The sequence below is a fragment of the Stegostoma tigrinum genome, chromosome 14 (genome assembly GCF_030684315.1).
Source record: "Stegostoma tigrinum isolate sSteTig4 chromosome 14, sSteTig4.hap1, whole genome shotgun sequence".
NCBI lineage: Eukaryota > Metazoa > Chordata > Chondrichthyes > Orectolobiformes > Stegostomatidae > Stegostoma > Stegostoma tigrinum.
In genome coordinates this window covers 45,761,196-45,785,622 of record NC_081367.1, presented here as the reverse complement: position 1 = coordinate 45,785,622, position 24,427 = coordinate 45,761,196, and the positions used below count along the sequence as shown (strand labels likewise).

The following is a 24,427-nucleotide window of genomic DNA, read 5'->3' as shown; positions in this document are numbered from 1 at the left end:
CAGTTTGATTTCTTACTGCTGACTATTTTGTTTTTCTGAAAAATACCAGCCATACAGTGCCATATTAAGTTGGTTTGGTGCTGCTCACTCAATTCCTTAAGAATTGAGTTGAACGATTCCAAATTCACTTAGTTATGATTGTTGTACGTATTGGTCAAGATTTGAAATCAGGTCAGAGAGCTGAAAGGACTATACTTAAGAAAGCAGAGCAACCAGCCTCCTCTTCCATGTCAAAGGTTGAAAATAAATTGAAATCTTAATATAATGTTCTAGAATTAATTAGATACATCTTACATACAAGCACATAAAAAAGGAGCAGGAATAAACCATTTGAGCTTACTCTACCATTTCATAAGACCATAACACAACTGTTTGTGACCACATCTCCACATTCTCACCCATCCCCCCCGATATCTTTTGATTCCTTTTCAGTCGAGAATTTATTTATCTTTGCCTTAAGGTCTTGCACTGTAATATCTTGTTTTTTTAAATAAACACAATTACTGTTACAACAGCAACTGTGGTCATTAGGCAGGAATTAAGAGATTTAAAGGAAAAAAAGACGAAGAAATTATATTAGGAGTCTTTGAAGAAGAGGAAAAGATGATGTGGCAAATAGGTTGCAGGAGAGAAATCTAGATTACAGGGAACGGTGGCTGTAGGCTGAAGCAAAGTAGGAGGTTTTGCAAGATGTGAATACCTGAAGATTGCAATCAGATGGAAAGGAACCACAGTAGGAAAATAGTATTAGAATTATCACTAAAACCTTTATTTTCAGGTTTTCGATTTCAGAAGAACTATTCCTGTAACAAAATTGTGTATAGATTCTAAATATATTAGCCATTTGTTGTTTCATTTACACTGGATTATATTTGCTCATATTCATAGATTATCGTGAAAACTGGTTTTCTTTTGAAACTAGATGGCAATTTTACCTTCAGCTGAGGAAAATTGAGAAGGATGGCTGTGATAATGCAATATTTCCTCAAAATTATGATATTGAAGAACAAAACAAGGTAATAGCTGGATAGAAACCAGACCGAATGCCTAGTAATCATAGGAATAGATAACTTAGTTATTTCTAATCACTCTTTTATTGCTATCTCTTTCATCATCTCTTTTATATGATCTGTTCAGATATGTGTGAATTTTTAGATTTGAAATTGAAACAATTCTAGCATTACTGCTAATATTTTAAATGCAGCATTCTGCACAATTTACTAAAACAGGTAAAGATATCTGCTTTATCATGAAAGAAACACTAATGTTTTATGTTTCTATCTAATTTCTCCTTCACATTGTTTAACTTTTCCCAGAAATAGATTTCCTCAATTACCTACTTTAACTAGTGTGAAATAAGCATAGTCTCCAATTATATACATATACTTTATAAATGAAGGCTCAAGAAATGTTATAGGAACTTTAATTTTAACATAATAAATTGTATTGAAATTTCTACTCTACCATTAGTGGACAATGAGGATACAGCATGACACACTAACACTACTATTGGCAGCTACAAAGCTAATGTGAAGCTGACTAAAAGTATTCTGTGAAAGGTGGACTTTTATTTGTCATACTCCAATTCTGAAAATGTTATTTTGTAACCTACCAAATGCTCCTTACATTGAAATTGCTGAAATATGTGATTACCCAGAGCCCTTATTTTGCACATTACAATAGAGTTTTCATATTTAGAATCTGCACTTAAATTAGTCATTGTAATCTGTAAATTGTAAAAAGTAAACCCTGTAAATTAACGTATTGCATTGGTTTGACACTGGTTAACGGCAATAAAAGATGGACTTGCCAGTGACAACCATAACATTATTCATATAAAAACATTGCAACTATTTGCATTATAACAGGAATCTATCACCACAACATAAATTTTCACATAAATCATAGTTTGTCAAAAATAATCTGTATGCTATTGAATAGTTCCACTTAGCAAAATGAATGCTGTATTTAAAAAAAACTGCATTCAAAGTATCTCCCATTTTAAAAATAAAATACCAGAAATGCCTTAATTAGAAAATTAGTTTGTCATGTAGCTACGCACTGATTAAAACACATAATTATCTCTGAATAGAACCAAATGATTACTTTCCATATTAAAGACATGAAGAGATTATAGACATGATGTGTAGGACAATACTGGCATCAGAATTTTAATCCCATGAATTATTCTTCCGATAAATGATTTTGCACATTGTTTTATAGGAAGTATTTCCTAGACCTACACTTAACCTAAATGTGTTTGGTTAGAGTTGGGAATTACAAGGGAAAGTACTGGTCTGTGAAGTAGCTACTTAACTGTTAGTGTGTTATTGTACTGAATAGTTCTCGCATGCACCACAATTAGAATATGTTTCACACTGTCACAGTGGATATTTTGGTTAAATTATTTGCCATTGGGAAAGAGGATTCTGAAATAAATAGAGAGAGAGGGAAGGTGGATAAAGGAGCAGATAGGCAGAGAGGAGACAGACAGTTCAAAGAGGCGGGGATGGAGCCAGTAAAGGTGACTTCCGAATGCACTTGAGTAACCTTTAGAATATTTAGTACTTAGATTCCAGAAGACGTTTGACAGAACTCCACTTGAAAAAAGCTGTTAGTTACATTCAAAGCTTTGGGTACTTATGGTCATTCTTAGTTTTGGATAAACAGCATGTGATTATAGAATGTGACAAATGTGGGAATTGATAGTGGAAACAGTTCTAGTTTATACTGATGCATTGAACTCAGAAATCCAAGACTAATTGATTAAATTTTCAGATAATACTAAAACTAGAATGGCAGTGGTATGAAAGGAGAAAAATCAGAAGTTAAACAAAGTATATAAATGAGCAGAACAGCAGTCTGTAACTTAATGCCTGCAAAATAGAGTCAGGAGGAAGGATGGGCAACAAATTCACTAGGTTTCAATTTAAATTGCTCTGGATGGAGTTGAAAGTGACCTTAGAAGCTTAGGATCATAATTTTGGCATGTTGGGTTGACTCATCAGAAATCCTTTAAGGTTTTGGCAAAGATCTTCAGCTCAAGTTGTGGATGAGATTGTTGAATTGCTCGCCGAGCTGGCTTGTTTTCATTCAGACGTTTTGTCACCATGTTAAGTAACATCATTAGTGAGGCCTCTGATGAAGCGATGTTGTTCTATTCCGCTTGGAATTTATACTGTCTGGCCTGTTATGGTGAGTAGTGTCATTTCCGGTTTTGATCTGCATGGGTTTGTATATGGGTCCAATTCTGCATTTTTTTTTAGAAAGATATTTTCCTTAATATCATCACACTCAGACAATGAAGGCCATTAGATTAACTGGGACAATGTAACTATAGTAGCCCAAACCAAACAGAGACACACATGGGAGTTCCTAGAGGCATGGTTCTCAACCCCAATGCCATCAGCAAACATATTGAATTGGACCCCATATACAAACACAGACAGAATAAAACCAGAAATGGTACTAGTCACCATAATGGACCAGACAATATAAATTCTAAGCGGAGTAGAACAACATTGCTTCAATTGGAGGCCTCACTGATGATGTTAGCATGTTGACGAAATGTCTGAATGAAAACGAGGCAACTTGACGAGCAAGTCAACAACTTCATCAGAAGCCCTTCAAAAACGGCAGCCCAGATGCTGTTCTAGGAATTCTAACCAGGTTCCCAGGCTGTCCAATTTTCATCAGCACTTTTAGGGGTACATAGTTCAAGTTATGAGCTCATATCTGACGCCGCCGGTACAGAGTGTTCCAGGACAGAGATAGGCAAGCCCTAGTCTTCTGCAGTTTTCATGGAGTCAGGCCAGGTATTTAAAGGATTATGGTTCAAGTTACATTAAAGGGTGTCATGAACAATAGTCTGTATGAAGTACAGTACCTTTTGGAAGGTAAGTTCATAGGTTTATGTTTCCACATGCCAAAAGCTGCCCTGCTCCCATTCATAGAATCAAAATAGCTTTGCCCAAAAGTAAACAAAAAGTTCTTGTTAACTTAAAAAATCATTTGTTTCTGCCTTTTGTTTAGTGAATATTTTTGTTTATACCAAGTCAGCCAGCTTTGAGGACTTAGTAGGAGCTGAATTAAGAAAGGTGTATGGTTCATTGAGTCACCCTTCAGCAATGATTCCCTATACAAGCCTGTGCTGTCAGTCCCCTGAGATGTTCTGCTCAATGATGTCATTGCTACTCCATATTTAAGTTAATTCAATTCCTTTAAATTAAAACAATAATTTTTGGTAGCACTTTTCCTCCAATCAGAAATGTGAAATTTCCATTTCAAAATAAAAATCTAGTTCAGGGCTTCTGATAGTCAGTTGACAACAGACCGAAACGTCAGCTTTTGTGCTCCTGAGATGCTGCTTGGCCTGCTGTGTTCGTCCAGCCTCACATTTTATTATCTTGGAATCTCCAGCATCTGCAGTTCCCGTCATCTCTGACAACAGATTAGGTTGATTTCCAGGCACATTCAGAGCTAATGATCTCCCACTGAGCAACCTTGGGCAACCTAGGAGTCTTTGGTGTTCCTGGGACATTGAAGTGAAATACAAAAGTATTCCAACTCCCTGTTCAAAGGTAGACATGTAGGCATCTGACAAGGACAGAACAGTACTTATCTGTACTGCTAAATAACTTGCATGCATTTATTCTCTGGGACCGCACTTTAAGAATAGTCCCATTGGTACCAAAGAATAAGTAACTAGCATTGATCATCGCACATGCAGAAATAGAGGAAAGAACTGGAAGGGAACAGAAATACACCAACTTAAAATCCAGCTTGGAGATGATATTATACATTTTTAAATAGGGTTTGTTAAGAGATGGAGTGATTATAATTGTTTGCATAATTTCATTCGAAACAAGCAGTTCTCAGGGAACTCTGGGGCATTGGACTTTACCAACTCTGTTTGGTTCTAATAACAAGCTAAAAGGTTATCAGTTGGCTGCACTTTTGCCCCAGATCAGTAGGGTCCAACAATATTCTTTAGCACATAGTCTAATATAATACTTCAATACAGTATTAAATGAGTTGGGAATGCTGTCTTTCAGTTGAAATATTAAACCTGTCATATTTTGGTGAATGTAAATAATATCAAACTATAATTCAAATAGGAACAATACTTTCCCCATATTCAGAACAGCAGGTATATAGTAGGTGTCAGCAGTGTATTATGGCAGAACTCTGATAGAAGTCAGAAAGTTATATGTTCAAATCTCACTTCAGCATTTAGGCACAAAAATCTTACATTATCCTGATGTGACATTGACCAGAGAATCTGGTATTGTGATCTTCATTTGCCAATAAAATGTTGCCTAGAATGCCAGGCACAACATTCCTATTCTTCTATAAAATAAATCAGATTCTCTGGTCAATATCACATTAGGATAATGTAACTGTCTACAACTTTGCTGTTATATTTCCTATGATATAGTCAGTGACCACGTACCAAAATTATTTCAATGGCTGGCAAGCAGTTTGAGATTTCATGTGGTTAAAGTGCTATAATAATGCAGGTTTTAACTTTTTATTTTCACATTTCTCCCTCAAGCATGATTCCCAAAAGACGAGTTATCTCATTATTCATTTGCTATTGCTATTGTACATTTGCTGTTGAATTCACTTCCACAACAAAAATTAAAAGTAATTATTTAATAAGACATTCTATAAATGCATGTTTTCGTCTTCTTAATCCAACATTTCATTTCCTCCACCAAAATCTTGCACATCTTTGTCTGTGTTATTTTACCAAGACATATGAATATCTTGAAGAATTAAGTCATTTTGGCACGCCAGATAATATTTCATTTCTTTTCTGTATTAGGCAAAATAATAGAAAATTATTGATTTTATTCAGTCAGATACATTATTAGCAACGTTATCTGTCGTGTGCAAGTTTGTTCGCATATAATTTCTATGTGAGCTCACATTTCTTGGTCCTTCCCATTATTAGATCAACATTTGCAAGAATTGCAACTAGTGATTTTAAAGAAAATTTAGGTTCTTGATGCTTCCAAAGTGATTTCTTGGGTTTTCCAACAGTGTAAGCAGATATCAATGGTACAAACCGGATGGGGCCGTTAGATTCCTGTGTGCTGCAGCTTCGTAACTTGATGATTTCACTGATGGCTGACAAAACTCAGCACATTTCTAAGCAGGGACTTAAAACACAGAGACACAGAGGTATAATGTATTTGAATAACATACAACCTTTATCCTCATATTTACAGCAATGAAATATTTTTCCTGTCACAGAAAATTTGAATACTACTTCGTGTACCATTTGCATTCTATATTTTTAATCTTGTAAATGTACAAAATTAAGTTTATTTTGGCTTTTACGAACTTAAAATTGGAACATAAATGCAGTTCGCATTGACAATTTATATCCTACATTTCTAAATATTAAAATGAATTTTAAATCTACGCTTTTCCTTCCCCTTTTTGTTGTGAATGTGATTCCTTTCCGAGTTCCATAATGTGCTGTGTACAACTTTGTCATCATATTTCCTATGTTACTGAAAGCCCGGACAACGTGTAGGAGCAAGTTGCCTGAGCTGGGAAGACGTAATTATGCAATCACGCATTTATACATCCAAACATATGAATTCAGAGCAGGGTAGGGTTCTGCCATTCTATGTGATCATGATCTACCTGATTGTGGCTTCAACACATTCTACTCTAAATAACTTTTGATTCCCTTGTTTGTCAAGAATCAATTTACCTCTGCCTTTAAAGGTGTTCAATGATCCTGCTTCCACCATGCCCTGTGGAAGAGAGTTCCAAAGACTCTCATTCCTTTGGGAAGGAAAAAAACCTTCCTCATCTCCATCTTAAATGGTAAACTCCTAATTTTTATACTGTGTACTGTATAAATCCTAAATGGTATCATTGGCTGATTTTTCTTGTCCACAACCAAGTGATATTTTCAGTGCTGGTCATGCAGAACAGTTCAATTGGATCAGAGCCAGAACAGTTTGCAATCCTGGCAAAATATGCACAGCACTTGTCCGTTGAGGCCAGCAGCAGGGCCAAATAAAAATTAATCGGCCAGCATCATTAGGTGAGTATGGATGAACGACGGACGCTACTCAAAATTCATCGGGCAACAAGGATGCTGGTCACAGGTTGACTGGCAACTCAGATGGGAAAGGCTATCAGGAATGTATACCATATATTAAGTAAAAAGCATTTTAAGTTACGTTTTGGATAGTGGCCTTCGGCAATAGCTTTAAGGTTCATCGGTTTGATTGCTGAGCATCTGAAAGAATTGACCACACCAGGCGCAGTATAAGCTGCAATCATTAATGGACCATTTTTGTAAAGAGTCCTAAAATAGATTTTGGACCCTGTTTTGCTTATGGAATGACCCTTACATCAATTAGGGTGTGCTGTGGCTGCCTATGGAGGAATTATAACAATGAATGCGAACGGCATACTTACAATGTGGAATGAGTGAGCACATTGGAGCCATAGTCAGCTGTTTTACACCTGCAAAACAGGTATAATTGCACCCAGTGTCTAGGCCAATAATTTTAAACTTGATGTTTTATGAATCAACACTTATAAATTTAGTTTTCTAAGACAGAGGGCAAGAAACAGTTGTTACAGCAAATTTTATTCTATCATGTTAGGTTATTCTGAACTAGGTTACTCTGACATATAATGCTAGATTGAAAATGACAGCTGCAACTTTTTTTTAAATATGACAGCTGTATAGACGCTGGCGTTCTGAATCAAGTGGATTGAATAAAGGACTTGAAGCAACATTGATTGCTTATGATGCACTTTTGTTTGCTGGGAATGATTGGAGGAAGCTGTGTTATTCTGCAATGTTTCACTGGGGTAAGAATTTTGTGTCAGTCACTGCTAGATAAATCTTTATTAAGTTCTATCTGTAAGATACAGACCAACAGAAATTATGACAGCAATTTAAAAAAATGGAGATGTTTATAATTGCTAATGTAATATATTTTCTGGGATAAATATTAGAATTACTATTGTCTTTTACATTAGAATGTATATTCACATTTATTCAAAAATCTCAAAGCACTGTTTTTTGAAGTACTGGCAGTTTAATATGGGGAGAGTGCAGGGAAGTGGTGTTGAAATGCCCATCAGCCATGATTTAAATGGTGGAGTGGACTTGATGGGCCGAATGGCCTTACTTCTACTCCTATGTCTTATGGTCTACGGTCTAATATGTCTGTTAGACCCAAAAAGCTGACATATATATGTATATACATGTATATATTATATTGTGTGTGTGTATATATATTTATATACATAAAGCAATGGACTACTTGTAACAGATTTGAATGGCTTAGTTTTCTCCCTTTGGACACCAAACCAGACAGAGTGAACAAATATTTTTGCACTACCTGAAGAAGTAATCATTACATTTTGAAAATTGTGTTATGAATCTGCAGGGGAAAGTGATGCAACAGGTGCTATTGCAGGTTCTCTATATGGAATTCTCTATGGATTTGACAATGTCCCTACGAGTCTTTACCAGAATCTAGAATTAAGAAGCCATCTAGAACAGCTGGGGAGGCAGCTGTACCAGATTGCTACTGCAGACAGGTAAGTCTAACAAACATGAAGATCATTCAAAGTGGGGTTACAAGCTAATCAGTAACATTTTCACTGTACATATTTGGCAAAATATGCACACTAATTTCAGCAGCTTCAGCAAACAAATTTACCGACGTTCCTTCATATAGAGTACTTCTTATTTGTAACTCACATATGATTTAGTAAATGGTATTGTACCGCACAGAAATGCTTATAAATTTTCAGGGATGCCCAATCTGCATATCAAAAATTGCCTGCAGGCAAGTAATACCACATGGATAATAATATAATTCCGTTTCTGGTTCTTGTTATTAAAGAAAGCAGGTAGATGAGAAGTAGGAGGGAGGCAGATTTAACTGCAAAGTCAAGTGTACTGAAGACAAAATTGCTGAAGATATCCTAGATATGTTTATTTGAAAGATAATGAAATATTTGAGTCATTGTTCAGCACAATTCAAAATGTTTATTCCTGAACTTATCTCTGGATCATGAAGACTCTGAGCATACTGCAATTTTCAGGGTGGGAATGCAGCGTGGAGGATGAGGAATCCACTTCCTTCAATGAATGATCCATTAATTGATATTGGGCAGGGAAAGGTGAGAACAGGATTTTCAGTGGCTAATTCACCAAACTCAAACAGTCTGGTGTACAATTTTGATCTGTCATCAAGTTCATTTCAGAGAATTTGGAAGTTTGTCTGTGATGAAAAGTGTCAGTCCATGAGGAATCTTATTCCATGTCAAGTGCATTATCTTCATTTTAGCTACATATTTCATGCAGCTGACCATCTAAGGCACTGCCTACTTCCGCAGCAAGACACAGTAGGTCGTATAATGGCTGCCTTATTTTCTTTACTGCTCAGACTCTGGATGGAATTTTATGCTCCTGGAAGGGATGAATTTGGAAGTGAAAAGGCAACTTACTCAAGTGTAGTGGTGCCATTCCCAAATGCTACCACATTCTCACCTCCACTGTAATTCAATCTGGGTGATTGACTTCTGCCAAATGAGGCACTGAAGTGGCCTTTTATAGATCATTTAAAGGCCTCATCCTGAGATTAGTTGACATTAGCCCAGCTGCAGGCAGTCCTATTGCCCACTATTCTGACAGTAGCCATGGCCTCCTCCATGGCTTTGCCACTTGTGGGAACTGCTGGCCCGGCAGCTCTTGCTGGGTAGGACTTCCACCCAGGGTCTTATTTCCTTGCAGAGACCCAACAATGGCCATACTAATGCCTGACTGGCAATTGATCAGACGAGCCTTGTTTGAAGGATTCAGCATGGATCTCTTGCTGGCCCTGGAGATGGCAGATCAGACCCTGACTTCACCTCTCTCGGTTGTTCCCAACTGCAGGAGACATGCAATACCATTAATTAGGCACTAAGCTCATCTGCTCCCCAGTAAGCACATTTCAGAATAGCATCGCATGAGGGACTCAATGGCAGTGTAGTGTTGGGACCCAGAATTCACCTGGGGATGGACGTCCCAACTCAACTTTAAAAATTTAGTGGAATGCATCTGTACACATTTAATTTGTGGTGCTCTGGATATGTATTAAACGTGAGGCTTTTAACTTTAAATTGTATAGTATAGATTTCTTCTGAATACACTTCTGACTTTAATTTTGTTGCAGGATTTTGTGTCTCAGTGCAGATCATAGCCAAGGAAATGAGTCTTTAGATGTGCGTCCAATTGCCAGGGAGTTTGTGAACAAGCGCAGGAGTGACGAAATCAACAATCTGATCAATTACATAGCTCAGCAAGAAAAGGTAAAGAGTACAAACAACGAAGACTCTGTACGCCTGACGAATGATTTAGTTACTGCACAAGTCTCCAGAAAGGCAAAAGCACATAAAACTGAGGAAAAACTTAGACCTACTAAATTTCAGCTCCTGCAGTCGAGGTTTACAAAGATTGGTTTTCGAAGTAAGCTGGAGAAACTACAGCCTCCCGAGCCTAAGGCGGTAGCAGTGTTAGAGCAATCTAACAGCACTGCAGATTCTCAGAGCACTGCGACTAATGTTTCCACGGTGGGCAAAAGAAATACCAATGTTACTGAAGTGCATTGCCCTACTGACTTGAAAGTTAAAGAAAAATGTGAGCTTACAAATAATAAAATGGAAGCTGGTGTTTTTGAAAGACCAATTGCTGAAAGTAATATTGAAACTTTAAGTCCTGCAACAGCACAAGCCTATGTTACTACTTCTAAATTTCCCACAATGGACAGCAGACATACCAACTTTACTGAAATGCAGACTTTTGATTTGAAAGTTCAACAAAAATGTGAACTTTCAGTTGGAAAAGTGAAACTTGCTACTCTTAGACAATCAGATGCAGAAAATAATACAACAGCTTTTTGTCCAAATACATTACATCCAGCAGGGATGCAAACACTACTTGCAAAGAAATCAAATGATACGTGTTCAGACACTACCAAAAAAACTGAAGATCATATACAACAGGATTCTCAGATTAAAAATAAAGAAGGTATTTTGAATGAACCGGTTCTACAAATGGTCACTGAAGTGTTGTATCCAACTACACAATTCCAAACTGGTGATGAGACAAAAAATAAATCAACAAAATCACCCAGGACCAGTAGTGATGTTAATGAAAATGGTGTACAAACTGTGAATTTTGCTGAAAATATAAACCATATATTTTCTTTAGGAGAAGTAGTTACAAACTCTTCATTATGTATTTCCAAATTAAGTCTTTCTGATACAACCACTATCCATGAAACCAACTCCCTGATACCCAAATATACTCCACTGGGAGACAACAAGAAGCCTAATATTATTAACCCTCCCCATACTGTGACTAATGCTCGATTGCACAGTCCAATACCATGCATTGAAGTCTCTTCATCTATGAAAAGTAGCAGAAAAGAAAATCTAACTGAAACAAGGAAGGAAAATATAAAACAAACAAGAAAATTACCACCCACAAACATGCAAGCATTAAAAGAATTTTCAAAAAAATCAGAACCTATTTTCACAACTGAAATTGTAACTTTGCCTTACAATGAAACAGATCAAGCAAAACAATATGAGGATCAAAATAAACAGATGCCCAATCTGTCTAATGGCATGATTTTTGCAGTTAAGCAGCACAATCTCATGTTAAAGGAGGAACCTTCACAAATACTAAAGGAAAATGCTGAAAAACCAATTTTACAGACTAAAAATTTCAAACCATTCATCAGTTTGAGCCAAAAGCAAACTGTAGAAGGTGTTCAAAAATCAGAGACTACTGTATCTCCTAAAATCCTAATGCTGCCAGACAATGAATTACAAGAACTTAAAGAAGATGATGCTCAAAATAAACACAATTTAAATAATTCTAGAGATTTAGTCAGCACTACTAATCAGTTCATAACTGTACTACAGAAACAACCTCAGCAAATACAGAAGGGAAATACTGAGAAAATAGTTAGCTTACAAACAAGGAGGTCACAGTCATTCACTAATTTGTGTAAGAAGCAAAAACTGAAGAGAATTCCACAAAAATCAGAGTCTGATATTGTTCCTAAAACTCACATCCTATCAGAAAATAAATCAAAAGACAAGAAACATGACGATAATCAGCACAAGCATATTCCGGACAAGTTTAATGACTCAGTTAACTCAGCTGTGCAAGAGGAACAGTCTCAAGAAATACTAAAGGAAGTTGCAGAGACAACAACAATTTTACAAACTAAGCGCCCTGAGTCATTCATTGACTCAAATGAAAAGCAAGAGCTGAAAGAAGTTCAGCAAAAACTACAATCTGTTATCACTGCTGAAATCCTGACTGTTTCATTCAATGATTTGCATGAAATAAAAGATGATTATCAACACAAAGACTTAAATGATCAATGTAGAGATTCCATCCATGTAGCCAAACAGGGAGTGTTAAAGGAATATCTTCCTGCTGTTGAGCAAGCTACCAAAACTGAGAGTACTTCCTCAGCACAAAACAATTATCCAGGCGACACATCTTATAACAAAAGTAAACCATGGAAATACAAGGCATATAGTTATGCTGACCCTTCAGTGGTTTCACAATATAATCGTAGAGTATTTGTGAAGGCCACTGATGCAATACAATTTTCTTCACCACAAACAAGCTTTGAGTTTCCATAAATATGGAAGACCATTGGACAAAAGGTGATATAATTTCTTGAATGTGAATGTCAATTAGTATTCTGGAGCAGTTGGTATTCTAGTCAAGACATTCAATCTTAGATTTTAAATAGTATTAATATATCTTTTAAGCACCATCAATTGTTTGTATTAAACGGGTTTTATGAATAACAGCTGAATGCCACAGGCTTCATTCCAATGATGCCATTAAAAGAGCATTGCTTTCATAAGAAAAGATTTGCCACAAAGTCACAAATCTGCAAGAGATAAATTAGTCAGCCATTTGCTCATTGCATTAAGATAAAAATTATTACTCCTACACTTCTACTCCCTCTACAATCAGTGATTTGTCAAATCATTTTTCATTAAATTATTGTCCTTTTAAGACAAACATTTTTGTACTTAATACTAAATTGATCAAATTTAGAAATTAACTACAAAATGTGATGGAACAAAAATACAAATTATTTGGTTTTATTGCTCATACAATACCTATTGGAGGACAAAAGGCTTTTGTTGTATTACATTTGGAAATTAACGTGTGCCATTTTCATCTACAGTGTGGCAATATATTAATTGCTTACTACTTTCTTCATTTAAGAAGTAGTACAAAGCATGTAAAATTATAAGCTGAAATACTTTCAGCATTCCACTAACAAGAAATATAGTTCTTAATATGGAAGAGACACAGACATTAAAAAAGGGCAAGGTCAGATCAATCATGATCTTCTTGAATGACTAAACAAAGCCAACAGCCTTCTCTGCTTGTATTTATTAAATTCTAAGGTATAATAGTTGTCTTTTTTTATACTGTGGTCAGTCACAGATTATTCCACACTTAAATCCTGATGCAGTCAATTCAAGACTGTTTTTTTATTCACTCATGGGATATGGGCATCGCTGGAAAGACCCACATCTGTTGCTCATCCCAAACTGCTCTTGCGAAGGTAATGGTGAGCTGCGTTTTGAACTGCTATAGTCCATTTGGTGCTGTTAGGGAGGGATTTACAGTGACAGTGACAGAACAGCAATACATTTCTAATCTAGGATGGCAAGTGGCTTGGAGAGGAACTTGAGGTGGTAATGGTGTTTGAGTTGATTGAAACTTATAGAGGTCTGAGCAACATGAGCTAAGGTGAGATTTGTGGCAGATTTGAACAAGAAGCCCAATGAAATGTTTCTTTTTGCATCTTTTATGCATTTGCTGAGTGGTGAGACATGTTTTTCACTAGACAGTAGCATATTGCCAATAAAGCAGAATTACAGCTTGTTAAATGCCATATTAACACCATATCTGAACTTATTAATGTTTAACTTCACATCTGACCAAATGCACTGAACAAGTTAGACATTGAAAATTCCTGACAATTCCAAATGGGTAACTGTGATTTCAACTCACTTCTTGTTCCAAAGGACCACCACATTGGATTCTAGGCACCAACATCTTAGGGCATTCAACATGGATACAGGCCACGTGCATCTTTGGTCCATAGATGTTGGCATCCAACATGTGCTACCCTCTAAGAACCCTCTTGGCACATCTTTGATCCACTTACAGGATGCTTCTGAACTTCAATGCTGCACCAATAACTATCATGTAATGCTGAAACAAGGACACTGTGTGCTCAGAAACCCACCTGCAGCTCATGGACTTGTCCAGGGCGCATCTCTGGGCCCTTCACTTGCTGCCATACTGCTCACTCACCCTGAACCTACCTGAATTCTTGCAGCATCCCTACCATACAATCTTGCAATTTTGTGCAGACACATGGTTAGGAAACTTGTTGTGGTTGTCAGCAGTCATCACTAAAGTCAAGAGAAATAGTATTTAGACAGCGGTTCCTTGCAATGTAAGACAAGGGCAGCTTCTGATACTAGTCCAGTGGCTTGTACATGGTCAGTCAGTTGCTTGGAACAGTCAGAATAAGGATGTTCTCCGCATAAGAAGTGAGGAACTAAATGTTGGGCAGCCTGCCGATCATATTAAATTATTTTCCTCTTGGAATGAGAGACGTATTATAGGAGATGAAAGTGATTGACACTGCTGTTACTTTTGATGTAGGTGGGGCAATCTTTCACAAAAGTAACTAGGTAGTATAAAGGGCAAGTGGAGTTAGTGGTGTGGAGGGTTGGGATGGGTGAGAGCAAGTAAGAAAGATTTTGCATGTGAAAGTAAAAATGGTAGAGAATGAGCTTTGGTTGGAGATGGGTGCAGTAGCAAAGATAGAATGAGTGTAAGATATCAACAAGAAGATGGTGGCAGAGCAGAGAATGTCGTTAAGTTACTTCCTACAGTGCTGGATATTCCCCCAGGTGGCTGAAGCTCTACTGATCCTGGTGGTAACCTTGTGCCAGACTGGCAGGGTTTAGTATTGTGGCCTCCACTGCTGGTCTTGAGGGAAGAAAAGGTACTCTGCCTGCAAAGTGGGGTGCCAACATCTCTTTGCCAGGTCCAGTTATTTTGGCAATGGCACATGACAAAATGGGGGAGAATGGGATGAGAGGGCTGTTACAGGGGCGACATAAGTAGTTCATGTGGTATGTTTGATAAGATGCAACAAGGAATCTCATTGGGCCTCATGGTGAGAATCTCTCAAAAAAATCAAAACAACTTGCATTTAGCCAAAAATGGAAATTCATCTCTATGTATTTGCAGCATTTGTCCTTCTTGATGGTAGTGGCTATGAGTTTGGATGTTGCAGTGCATCTTGTAGACAGTATACAGTGCTACTACTGAGCATCGGTGATGAAGGGAGCAAATGCTTGTAGATGAATAAACAATCAAGTGGGCTCCTTCGTCCTGGATGGTGTCGAGTTTCTTGAGTATTGTTGGAGTTGCACTCATCCAGGCAGGTGGGGAATATTCCTTCACATTCCTGACTTGTGCCTTGTAGATGATTGACAGGCTTATTGCTGTCTCTCTTCCTCAATGAATGTCATGTGCACTGCTTGCAAACTCAAATTTCCTAACCGGCCTTTGCCTGAACTTTTAACCACATAGCGCCTCTATCAAAAGGGCATCTACTTTCATCTCTATGACATTACCCACTTGGTCTACCTTAGTCTATCTGCTACTGAAATCATCATCTAACCTTCATCACTTCAAAATTCAGTTCTTCCAATGAGGTCCCAGCCACCTCAGCAAACACGAAGACATCAAAAACCTTGCTACCTTTATTCTATTTGCATAAAGCCCCCATCACTATCATCCTTTATGTTGAATAAAATGGGTGAATAAAGATATTGAGGCTCGAGTCAAGACCAAAAAAAAATCAACAGGGTTCAAATTAATCTCTTGAACAGTATAAAGTGTGTTGGGACATTCTTAAGAGAGAGATCTGAAAGGCACACAGAAGATACGAGATAACCTTGGCAAATAAGATTTAAGGATAATTCAAAGAAATTCTACAAACACAATAAGAACGAGAAAGCAGCTAGAGCGCACAGGTCCCCTCAAAGATCAAAGAGGTTTGTCTTTGTTTTGAGCCTCAGTAGATGGGAGAGATATTAAATAATTTTTTTTCCAGTTTTTACTATAAAAGAAAGAAATGGAAGCTAGCAAACTCAAGGATACAAATATTGATGCTTTGATAACAGTTGATGTTACAAAAGACGAAGTGCTGGAGGTCTTAGAAAATATAATGGTGGATAAATCTCTGGCATCTGATCTAGTGTATCCCAGGGCTTTATGAGAAGTGAGGGAGGAAATTGTGGGGCCCCTTGCAGAAATATTTCTATTAGCTACCAGTGAGGTGCTGGACGACTGGAGGGTGGCAAATGTTGTGCCTTTGTTTAAGAAAGGATGGAAGGAGAAGCCCGGGAGCTGTGAGTCTGACTTCAGTGGTGGGTAAGTTGTTGAAAGTGATTCTGAAAGATAGGATTTATATGCTTTTGGAGAGGCAAGGAATGATTATGGATTGTCAGCATGGTTTTGTGTGAGGGAAATCATATCTCACAATGTTGACTGAGTTTTTTGAAGAAGTAACTAAGTTTGATGAGGGCAGAGCGATAGACATTGTTTATTTAGGAGTTTGGCAAGGCCTTTGACAGGGTTACATATGGTAGACTACTTAGTAAAGTTAGATCACATGATTCATGGTGAGTTGCCAACTGGATACAAAATTGACTTAATGGCAGGAGACAGAGAGCGATGGTGCAGGGTTATTTTTCAGATTAGAGGCCAGTGACCAGCAGCGTTTCACAGGGATCAGTGCAAGGGCCATTTATTTGTCATTAATATAAATAATTTAGATGAGAATATAGAAGGCATGTTTAGTAAGTTTGTAGAAGACACAAAGATCGGTGGTATAGTGAACAGTGTAGAGGGTTATTTAAGGTTACAAAGAGTAGCAAATGGAGTTTAATTTGGATAAATGCGAGGTATTATATTGGGTAAAACAAAGGCAGACCTATACAATTAAAAGTAGGACCTTGGGTAATGTCGTAGAATAGACAGACCTAGGGGTTTAAGTACATTTCAAAGTTTGCATCACACGTAGACAGGGTGGTTAAGAAGGCATTAAGCATGGTTTCCTTCATTGCTCAGACCTTTAAGTATAGTAGTTGGGATGTTACGTTGAGGTTATACAGAACATTGCTGAGGCATCTTCTGGAATATTGTGTCCAGTTCTGGTTGCCCTGTTATTGGAGGGATATTATTAGGCTGGAAAGGGTTCAGAAGACATTTACAAGAATGTTGCCAAACGTGGACTGTTTGAGTTATGTGAGGCTGGACTCACTAGGACGTTTTCACTGGAGCATAGAAGGTTGAGCGGTGACTTTATGGACATTTATAAAATCACGAGGGATGTAGGTAAGGTGAATGGCAGGTTTCGTTTCCCCGGGGTGAGAGATTTTGAAACCAGGGTGCATATCTGAGAGGAGAAAGATTTAGAAAAAGACACAAGGGGCAATTTTTTTCACACAGAAAGTGGTTCGTAAGTGGAATGAATTTCCAGAGGAAGTGGTGGATGCGATAAAAGTCTTTTAAATGTGGTAATTGTAAGCACATGAATGAGGAATGTTTGGAGGGACATGGGCCAAATACTGGCAGGTGGGACTAGGTTAGTTTGGGATTATAGTCGGCATGGATTGGCTGGATCGAAAGGTCTGTTTCCATGCTGTATGACAGTCTAACTCTAAAATAATGTAAAACTTTATTTTATACTCAGATCAATATTTGGAAGATCTACTGAAAACGTTTACAAAATTATAATAAATTACAAAGTGTTTTCAGGGTTTGATTTTATAAAACCAAAGCTGTATTTCTACCCCCATTATGGCTGATTACAATCAAATAAATAAACTGCAAAGAATCAAATTGTAAGATAAAGTTTCTAAGATCAATGCCTGAAATGTGAGTCTGTCTTTTACTGTTCAAAATTATTGATCAATCTGTTTGATTAGGCTCATGCACATTTTCTTCTACCATAGGAGTTACGATTAAACAAAATTTTTTTTTGTCGGCTGTTGAAAATATGAACTTTTATCCCCTCGCAGAACCCTACATGCAGTTCTTTTTATGACACATCCACAGTTCTCCGCATCTGTTTAGTGCTATTGTCTTTATTGGTCTTCCATTTCTCACTGCTAGTGTGTATTTTGTAAAAGATGCAGACCAGAACTAAGATTGTAACCAAAGTTCATGACATGCATGTTCAGCAACAGCACAGACTGATGAATTAAAAATCTCTTTTTGGGGCTTGTTGTGACTTCCCACCTTTTCACAGTATCAGGCACTTACAAAGATGGTTTGCTGCAAGAGTTGAATTCTGTAACTGCTTTACTTGATACTGGAACACTTGAGCTTGATAATGGATGCCTAAAATAGCATGCAAGACAACACCTTTAGTTTATCCTTAAATAGTTGAGATTGGTGTCAACAAAATCTGCTTAAAAAACCCTAACATGCCCGATATTTATACAGTTCAGAAGTAATCAGTTAATTACATGGGATTATACAGTCAAGATATTTAAATTGCACTGCAGAAAATGTAATGTTGCTGAAAGTTGAAGAAAGTAAAAGTGTTGAGAAATCATGCATTACTCTAGAAGCAATGGAAGAAATTAAAATACTGAAGTTCCATTTTTGCCATTAGATTACAGATTTATTTGACTAGCTCACAGGCTGGTTCCAAGTGAAAAAACTGATTGAAAGCAAATTGGTGACTTATTTTGACTACTGGTGTACAATATTAAAAAGGCTTAGTTTATTACTGAATTTCTCATGGAAACATGTACATCTTAGTCTTGGAGAAAGATGGTTCTGAGAATGATTTTGCATTTAATTCTGCTTCATAATTATCAATAGAGCTATGATAACTTCTTCAAAATTAGTATCCAAATTATTGTCTGGTAAATTTTGCTTCATTGAATTCTGAGTATTCTCCAGTGAGACAGTGTCACAGGGATAATATTATTGGGCTAGTAATCCAGAATTCTGGGGACATGGGTTTAATTGCCACCATTGCGAATGGTGAAATATGAACTGAAAGAAAAGCTAGCCTAATAGCTGCCACGTAACCATTTCTCAATGGCTGTAAAACCCCACCTAGTTCAAAAATGGAACTTTATGGAAGGAAATATGATGTCTACCTGGTCTAGCCTAGTATGGGCTCCAGATCCATAACAATGTAACTGACTCTATATTTGTGTAAAAAATGCTGGCCTAGACAGTGATACCCACATCGCATTCATTTAAATGACTACCTGCTACATCAGTATTTTCTGAGCAATTTCTATTTGTATCCCTGGAATGCCTTACTTTCAGGATTTCACCTTTACTGTTTGCTCTCCACTTATAACAAACATGGCAACCATTAAAACAATCTGTTAAATAAATCTACAACTCTCATCTGCCAAACTAGCACATAAATCAGCATTTTAGTGAAATGAAGCTTGTGGTCAAAGAAAACATACAAACATGAAATAGGAGCTGAAATAGTCCATCTGGCCAGTCAAGCCTGCTCTCCCATTCAATAAAATAATGGGTGATCTGTTGATGTCTGCTTTTATTTCGTATCTTATGTGTCTGAACAGACTAGAAAGCCACAGTATGTAAAACAACAAATAATGCTACTTGTGCCCATTGGCTGACCGGAAAATACACTTTGAACAAATAGTTATCCTCTGCAGTTGGTTGACTTTATTATTCTAAAAAGGAGACTGTCCAATATTATTCTCCCTTTACTACCTCACCTTCCCATACTGTTGGGATTGCAAATCATCACCTTGACCTCTGACTCTCCCTCCATCTAGGATTTGGTTGTAGGACAATCAAATAAGTTACTACACCGTCCCCAATGAATATTCCATGGAAATTATATCTTGCTGTTCCCTAGGACACTGTATATTATAACGTTGAAAAGTACATGGTAAAGAAGCTTCAACAGGTTACTTTTCTAATCTCTCTGGTAGAATATCTAATAAGATGAACACATAGTTTACTAAGTGATCCAGCTCCTCTCTGTGCAATGAAAGCAGTAAAGCCCATTTGGCTAAAAGCTTAAAACAAAATGATGATAATCAAGCATGCAGTCACATGTGACCAGTCTCTACCACTCAAGGTGGGAAGCGCAAAGATATGACGCCTTAACCTTATTTCCGCAAACTTATCAGGGAGCCGAACAGCATGTACCGATAGCATGTCATGCAGCCAGCTTTCATTTCTTGAAGGTGGTGTGCCTGTTTTGACAGGAAATAACACTGAATGACAGGAAATGCTATCATTACACTTTCAAACAAGGAAAATGGACACAAGGACAAATAATTGGGTCTAAGGTCATTGATACAGCGTTGGGGAAATGGAGATGATGCTGGACGGGATACATCACCGCTCTATGTGGGGCCAAAACTCCCTCAAGGCCCTCCTTCTAGTAGGCCATAAGGAATAAGTGGCTGGAGTCAATTCCCAGCATCTGGAACAAATGATAGCAATGACATAAAGAGTCTAATAGCCTCAGATGGTTAGTCGGCATGAGTGAACACATCTTCAGGACATCTACTTGCTGCTCTCCTGCGGAAAGGAAGCAGCACAGTGAGGAGTAAGGACACATGCATCTCCTGAGCCCTTTTGGAGGGGACTGTTCTCAGGATCAAAGGGCAACTGTGACAAAGTTTGTGCCATCTATCATCTGAGCACATTCAGGATAATGGCATATTCCTATCTTATGCCATTTCTTAACTCTCAGGTTATGCTCCTCCTGCTTTCTGAAATGATAAGCAAGCTGAACATGGTGTAACCATGGAGATCTTACGTCCCACCCCATTCCCTTCTGTCACATCTTCTGATTTTTTTTGCATTCAGTCACCCAAAAACTGCTGACTGGCCAATATATATTGACCTTGATTTGATGCCAGAGGCATAATTTCAAAATTTACAGATGGCAAAACTTGGAAGTATTGTGAATGATGAGGGGACAATGATAACTTTCAAAGGAAGATCTACAGATAGGTGGAATGGGCAGAGATGAGATCTGTCGCAGGGAACTATGAAGTGATGTATTTTTGTCAGAAGAACAAGAGTCAATATAAAAAGAACATTCAATTTTAAAGGCATGCAGAAACAGAGACCTGAGTTTTATGTGCACAAATTGTTGAAAGTAACACGGCAGATTAAACGGAAGCATTGAGTACAAAAGCAAGGAATTTTAAAAACACAGTTGCCCTCAATTATGGACACTATATTAAAGAAGGTTGTGTAAAAGGTTTGGAGAAGGTGCAGAAAAGATTTACAAGAACGATTCCAGGTGTGAGAGCTGCTGATATGTGGAAATAGCAACATAATTTTTTTTAAAAATAGGGTGGATGTTTAAGACCTGGAATGCACTCGCTGAGTGTGTGATGGAGGCAGATTCAGTTGTGGCTTTCAAAAAGATGTTGGATAAGCACCCAAAAAAGGAATAAATAAATTTGAGGCTGTGCAAAAAGATAACAGAATGCAATGAGTTGGCAGCTGGCACAGGTATGATTGGCTGAATGGCCACTTTTTATTTGTCTGTTACTATTCTCTCCTTCTGACTTGACAGAACAGGTCCAAAACACTCCCAGCTGATCCAGACTTTTTCAGAGGTTCTTCAAATATACCATGCCTGCAATTTGGGATCCTGTCTCTTTCAGTAACATCAGTGTTGCAGCTGAATGCCAGATCTTTGGCGAGTACTATCAATCTATACAATGGACCTCTGTGGTCCAAATGGCATCATGATAGCACTGATTCAGCTGCTTTTGGTGACTGCAGGTGAGTCCTGCATATGTCCCCTTCTCAAGATGGTTTACCACAGATTTTGTCAAAAGCAGCTGCTGATGCAAATTGCAGCCCCTAGAGGAGTACTGGATTCTGTCACACGAAAAGAAACATAATTCACTTCTAATGATAACATGACTCATTAAAAGTAATTTTTATTTTCACTGCTTTGGTAACAAGCTAAGGGAACGAAATGTCCATACTAACAGTTTACTGTCTATGTATGCAGTGAGATGTAAAGGACCTCAAATGCCCCAAAACAAAATAATATCTTGGAAACAGTATCTCCAACAAAATACTGAAAATGCTGGAAATCTGAAATAAAAGTAGAAAATGCTGGATTTTTTAGGCAGCATCTAGAGAGAAAAGCAAAGCCTTAACACCTTAGGTCAATAAACTTTCATGAGAACTGGTTCATTAAAGATTAGAGACCCAACCAAGAACTACTGTTCTCTACAGGAGCAGATGTCTTCAGTGGTCACTAACTACACGCTTCACTCCCATCAACTTTTATAATAGTGATGAGAAAGTGTGGGGACCAAGCACTTGTGACTGGGGTAAAATGCTGCTACCAGGCTTTCTTCCATGCAAGTGTTGGGACTCTCTAGTAGGCCATTAAGGATGAATCATGAATAAATCTCAGCAAAAGACGTTAATGTCTTTGATAACAAGATGCAGTTTATTACATCCCTGTAACTATATACAGGTTACATGAACTCTTAAGCATTTTAGCTATTACTAACACAAGGTAGACCAAACGAGTGCCTCCCCATGAGCAAACTGGGCCAGATTCCAACTGCTGTCTGCCTGAACTGTCTCCAACTTCCAAGCTGTGTGACATCCATCCAGTGGCTGCACGTTATATATCAGTTTAAGTCAGTCACTTAGGTGAAGAAAAAGTCACTGGGTCAAAATCCTGGATTTTCCTCCCTGACAGCATTATGCATCTACCTAATGGCAGATGGACTGTAGCAGTTCAAGAAGTCACCAACGTCTTTTCAAGGACAACAAATACTGGCCACCAGCCACATCCAGAACCCAGGAGAGAATAAAAATATCAGCAAGCTTGTCAGCCTATCAATATCCTTGCATTGGACTCTCCCCACCAGAAGCAGCTACCAGAGGCTGGCAACCATTGGGAGATGGAGAATGTTGCCAGAGACTCAAGATGCACAGTTATGAACAGCTGTCTTGTTGGGTTGGAAAACAGGGGTAACACATCCTTGAGTTTATGCAGAAAAGGGGTTTAGAGACAAAGATGTGATAGGGGTGTGGTTTTCAGTGGTGATCTCAATGTCCCCTATTTATGTCCCAGCTTGGAGCAAATGGAGGCCAATGTAGCAGGCAGTCCATCTTTGTTTCTCTGTTGGTCTTTTCACCTGGTAATCAGGGCAGTGGTTGGTTGGGGATCTTAAATGGCTGTTAACTGAAATTAATTGATGGGGTGGGAAAGTGGGCCATAAATCTTCCTGCTCAGAATCTGACTGCTGAAATGGCTGGAAAAGGGGACAGATAACTCACCAGTGCCAACTGACTATTTCCTCTTCCTGTCATCTGTATGGAAGGAAATCATAACCATCAATTCTGTTTATAGCGACAGACGCTACCTAACGTGCTCAGTATTTCACAAGATTTTAGTGCACATTTTCTCCAAGCAAGAATTTAAAATTTCCTTAGCGTAACATTTTAATACAAAAATAACTCACTTGGGGAAAGTCAGAAATCCCGTAATATGGTGTAAAAGTGATTAAATATAGATAAATACTCTTCCCTCCAGAACTTAAGTGAGCCGTCGTATTAATGAAATGTAACACAAATTTCCCAGGTAGCTAACATGCTGACCAAAGGTTTTGAATTACATAAGTCACTAAAGCAAGTAATTTATGATCAAAAGTAGTAGCTCAGTTTTTGTTTAGTGTACAAGTACCATTTATTATTGCAGTTTACCATTATATAAAAACTGAGCTATCAAAACAATTTGTAATAAAAGCACCTAAATTCACTCAACAGTCACATGAGGTATTCTTAGATCATGGTCTTTTTGCACAGTTGTCCAAATAAAATATGAGTTGAATTCATTGTGAATTTTCTTCCTCCACAAATGTTACCAATGCAGCATTTCGGTTAGCTTGGGAACCCTCTTTGTAGAGAACTTTTGCGATCACACCAGACTTTGGCGCTTTTATTGTATGCTGAAAAAAATGTGAATACAGATTTTACCTTTTTCTAAGTTAATACAATAAAAATGCCTCAAAAATGCAACACAGCCCATCTGAGTTTATCCATGCAGACAGAACCTGTACTCCCCATTGTTATGGCTACATACTTAATTTTAAAAAAACACATCACAAAAATAAAAACAATTCCAAAATATTTGCCTCCACTACTGTATTTGGAAATCCATAATTTTATATAAACACCATTCTGAAATTAGCCCCAATTTCACTGTATTAGTTTGAATTGCCTTTACAATCTGATCTA

General features: G+C 37.6%; 2 protein-coding genes across 4 annotated transcripts in view; one reads left to right on the top strand and one right to left on the bottom strand.

Moving 5' to 3' along the window:
* LOC125457399 (uncharacterized) overlaps positions 1–17,895 on the top strand; it is a 32,938-nt gene extending 15,043 nt beyond the window's left edge. For all 3 annotated transcript variants that reach the window (XM_048541556.2, XM_059651116.1, XM_059651117.1), the window contains exons 5-8: positions 889–1,016; positions 7,716–7,848; positions 8,433–8,586; positions 10,212–17,895. In XM_048541556.2, coding sequence (XP_048397513.1) covers positions 889–1,016; positions 7,716–7,848; positions 8,433–8,586; positions 10,212–12,702 — 2,906 coding nt within the window. In that variant the 3' untranslated portion in view covers positions 12,703–17,895. The remainder of the gene's footprint in view (positions 1–888; positions 1,017–7,715; positions 7,849–8,432; positions 8,587–10,211) is intronic.
* The window catches only part of mccc1 (methylcrotonyl-CoA carboxylase subunit), a 78,226-nt gene continuing 65,813 nt past the window's right edge, over positions 12,015–24,427 (bottom strand). The window contains exon 19 of the mRNA XM_048542029.2: positions 12,015–24,138. Within this exon, the coding sequence (XP_048397986.1) occupies positions 24,022–24,138 (117 nt within the window). The 3' untranslated portion in view covers positions 12,015–24,021. The remainder of the gene's footprint in view (positions 24,139–24,427) is intronic.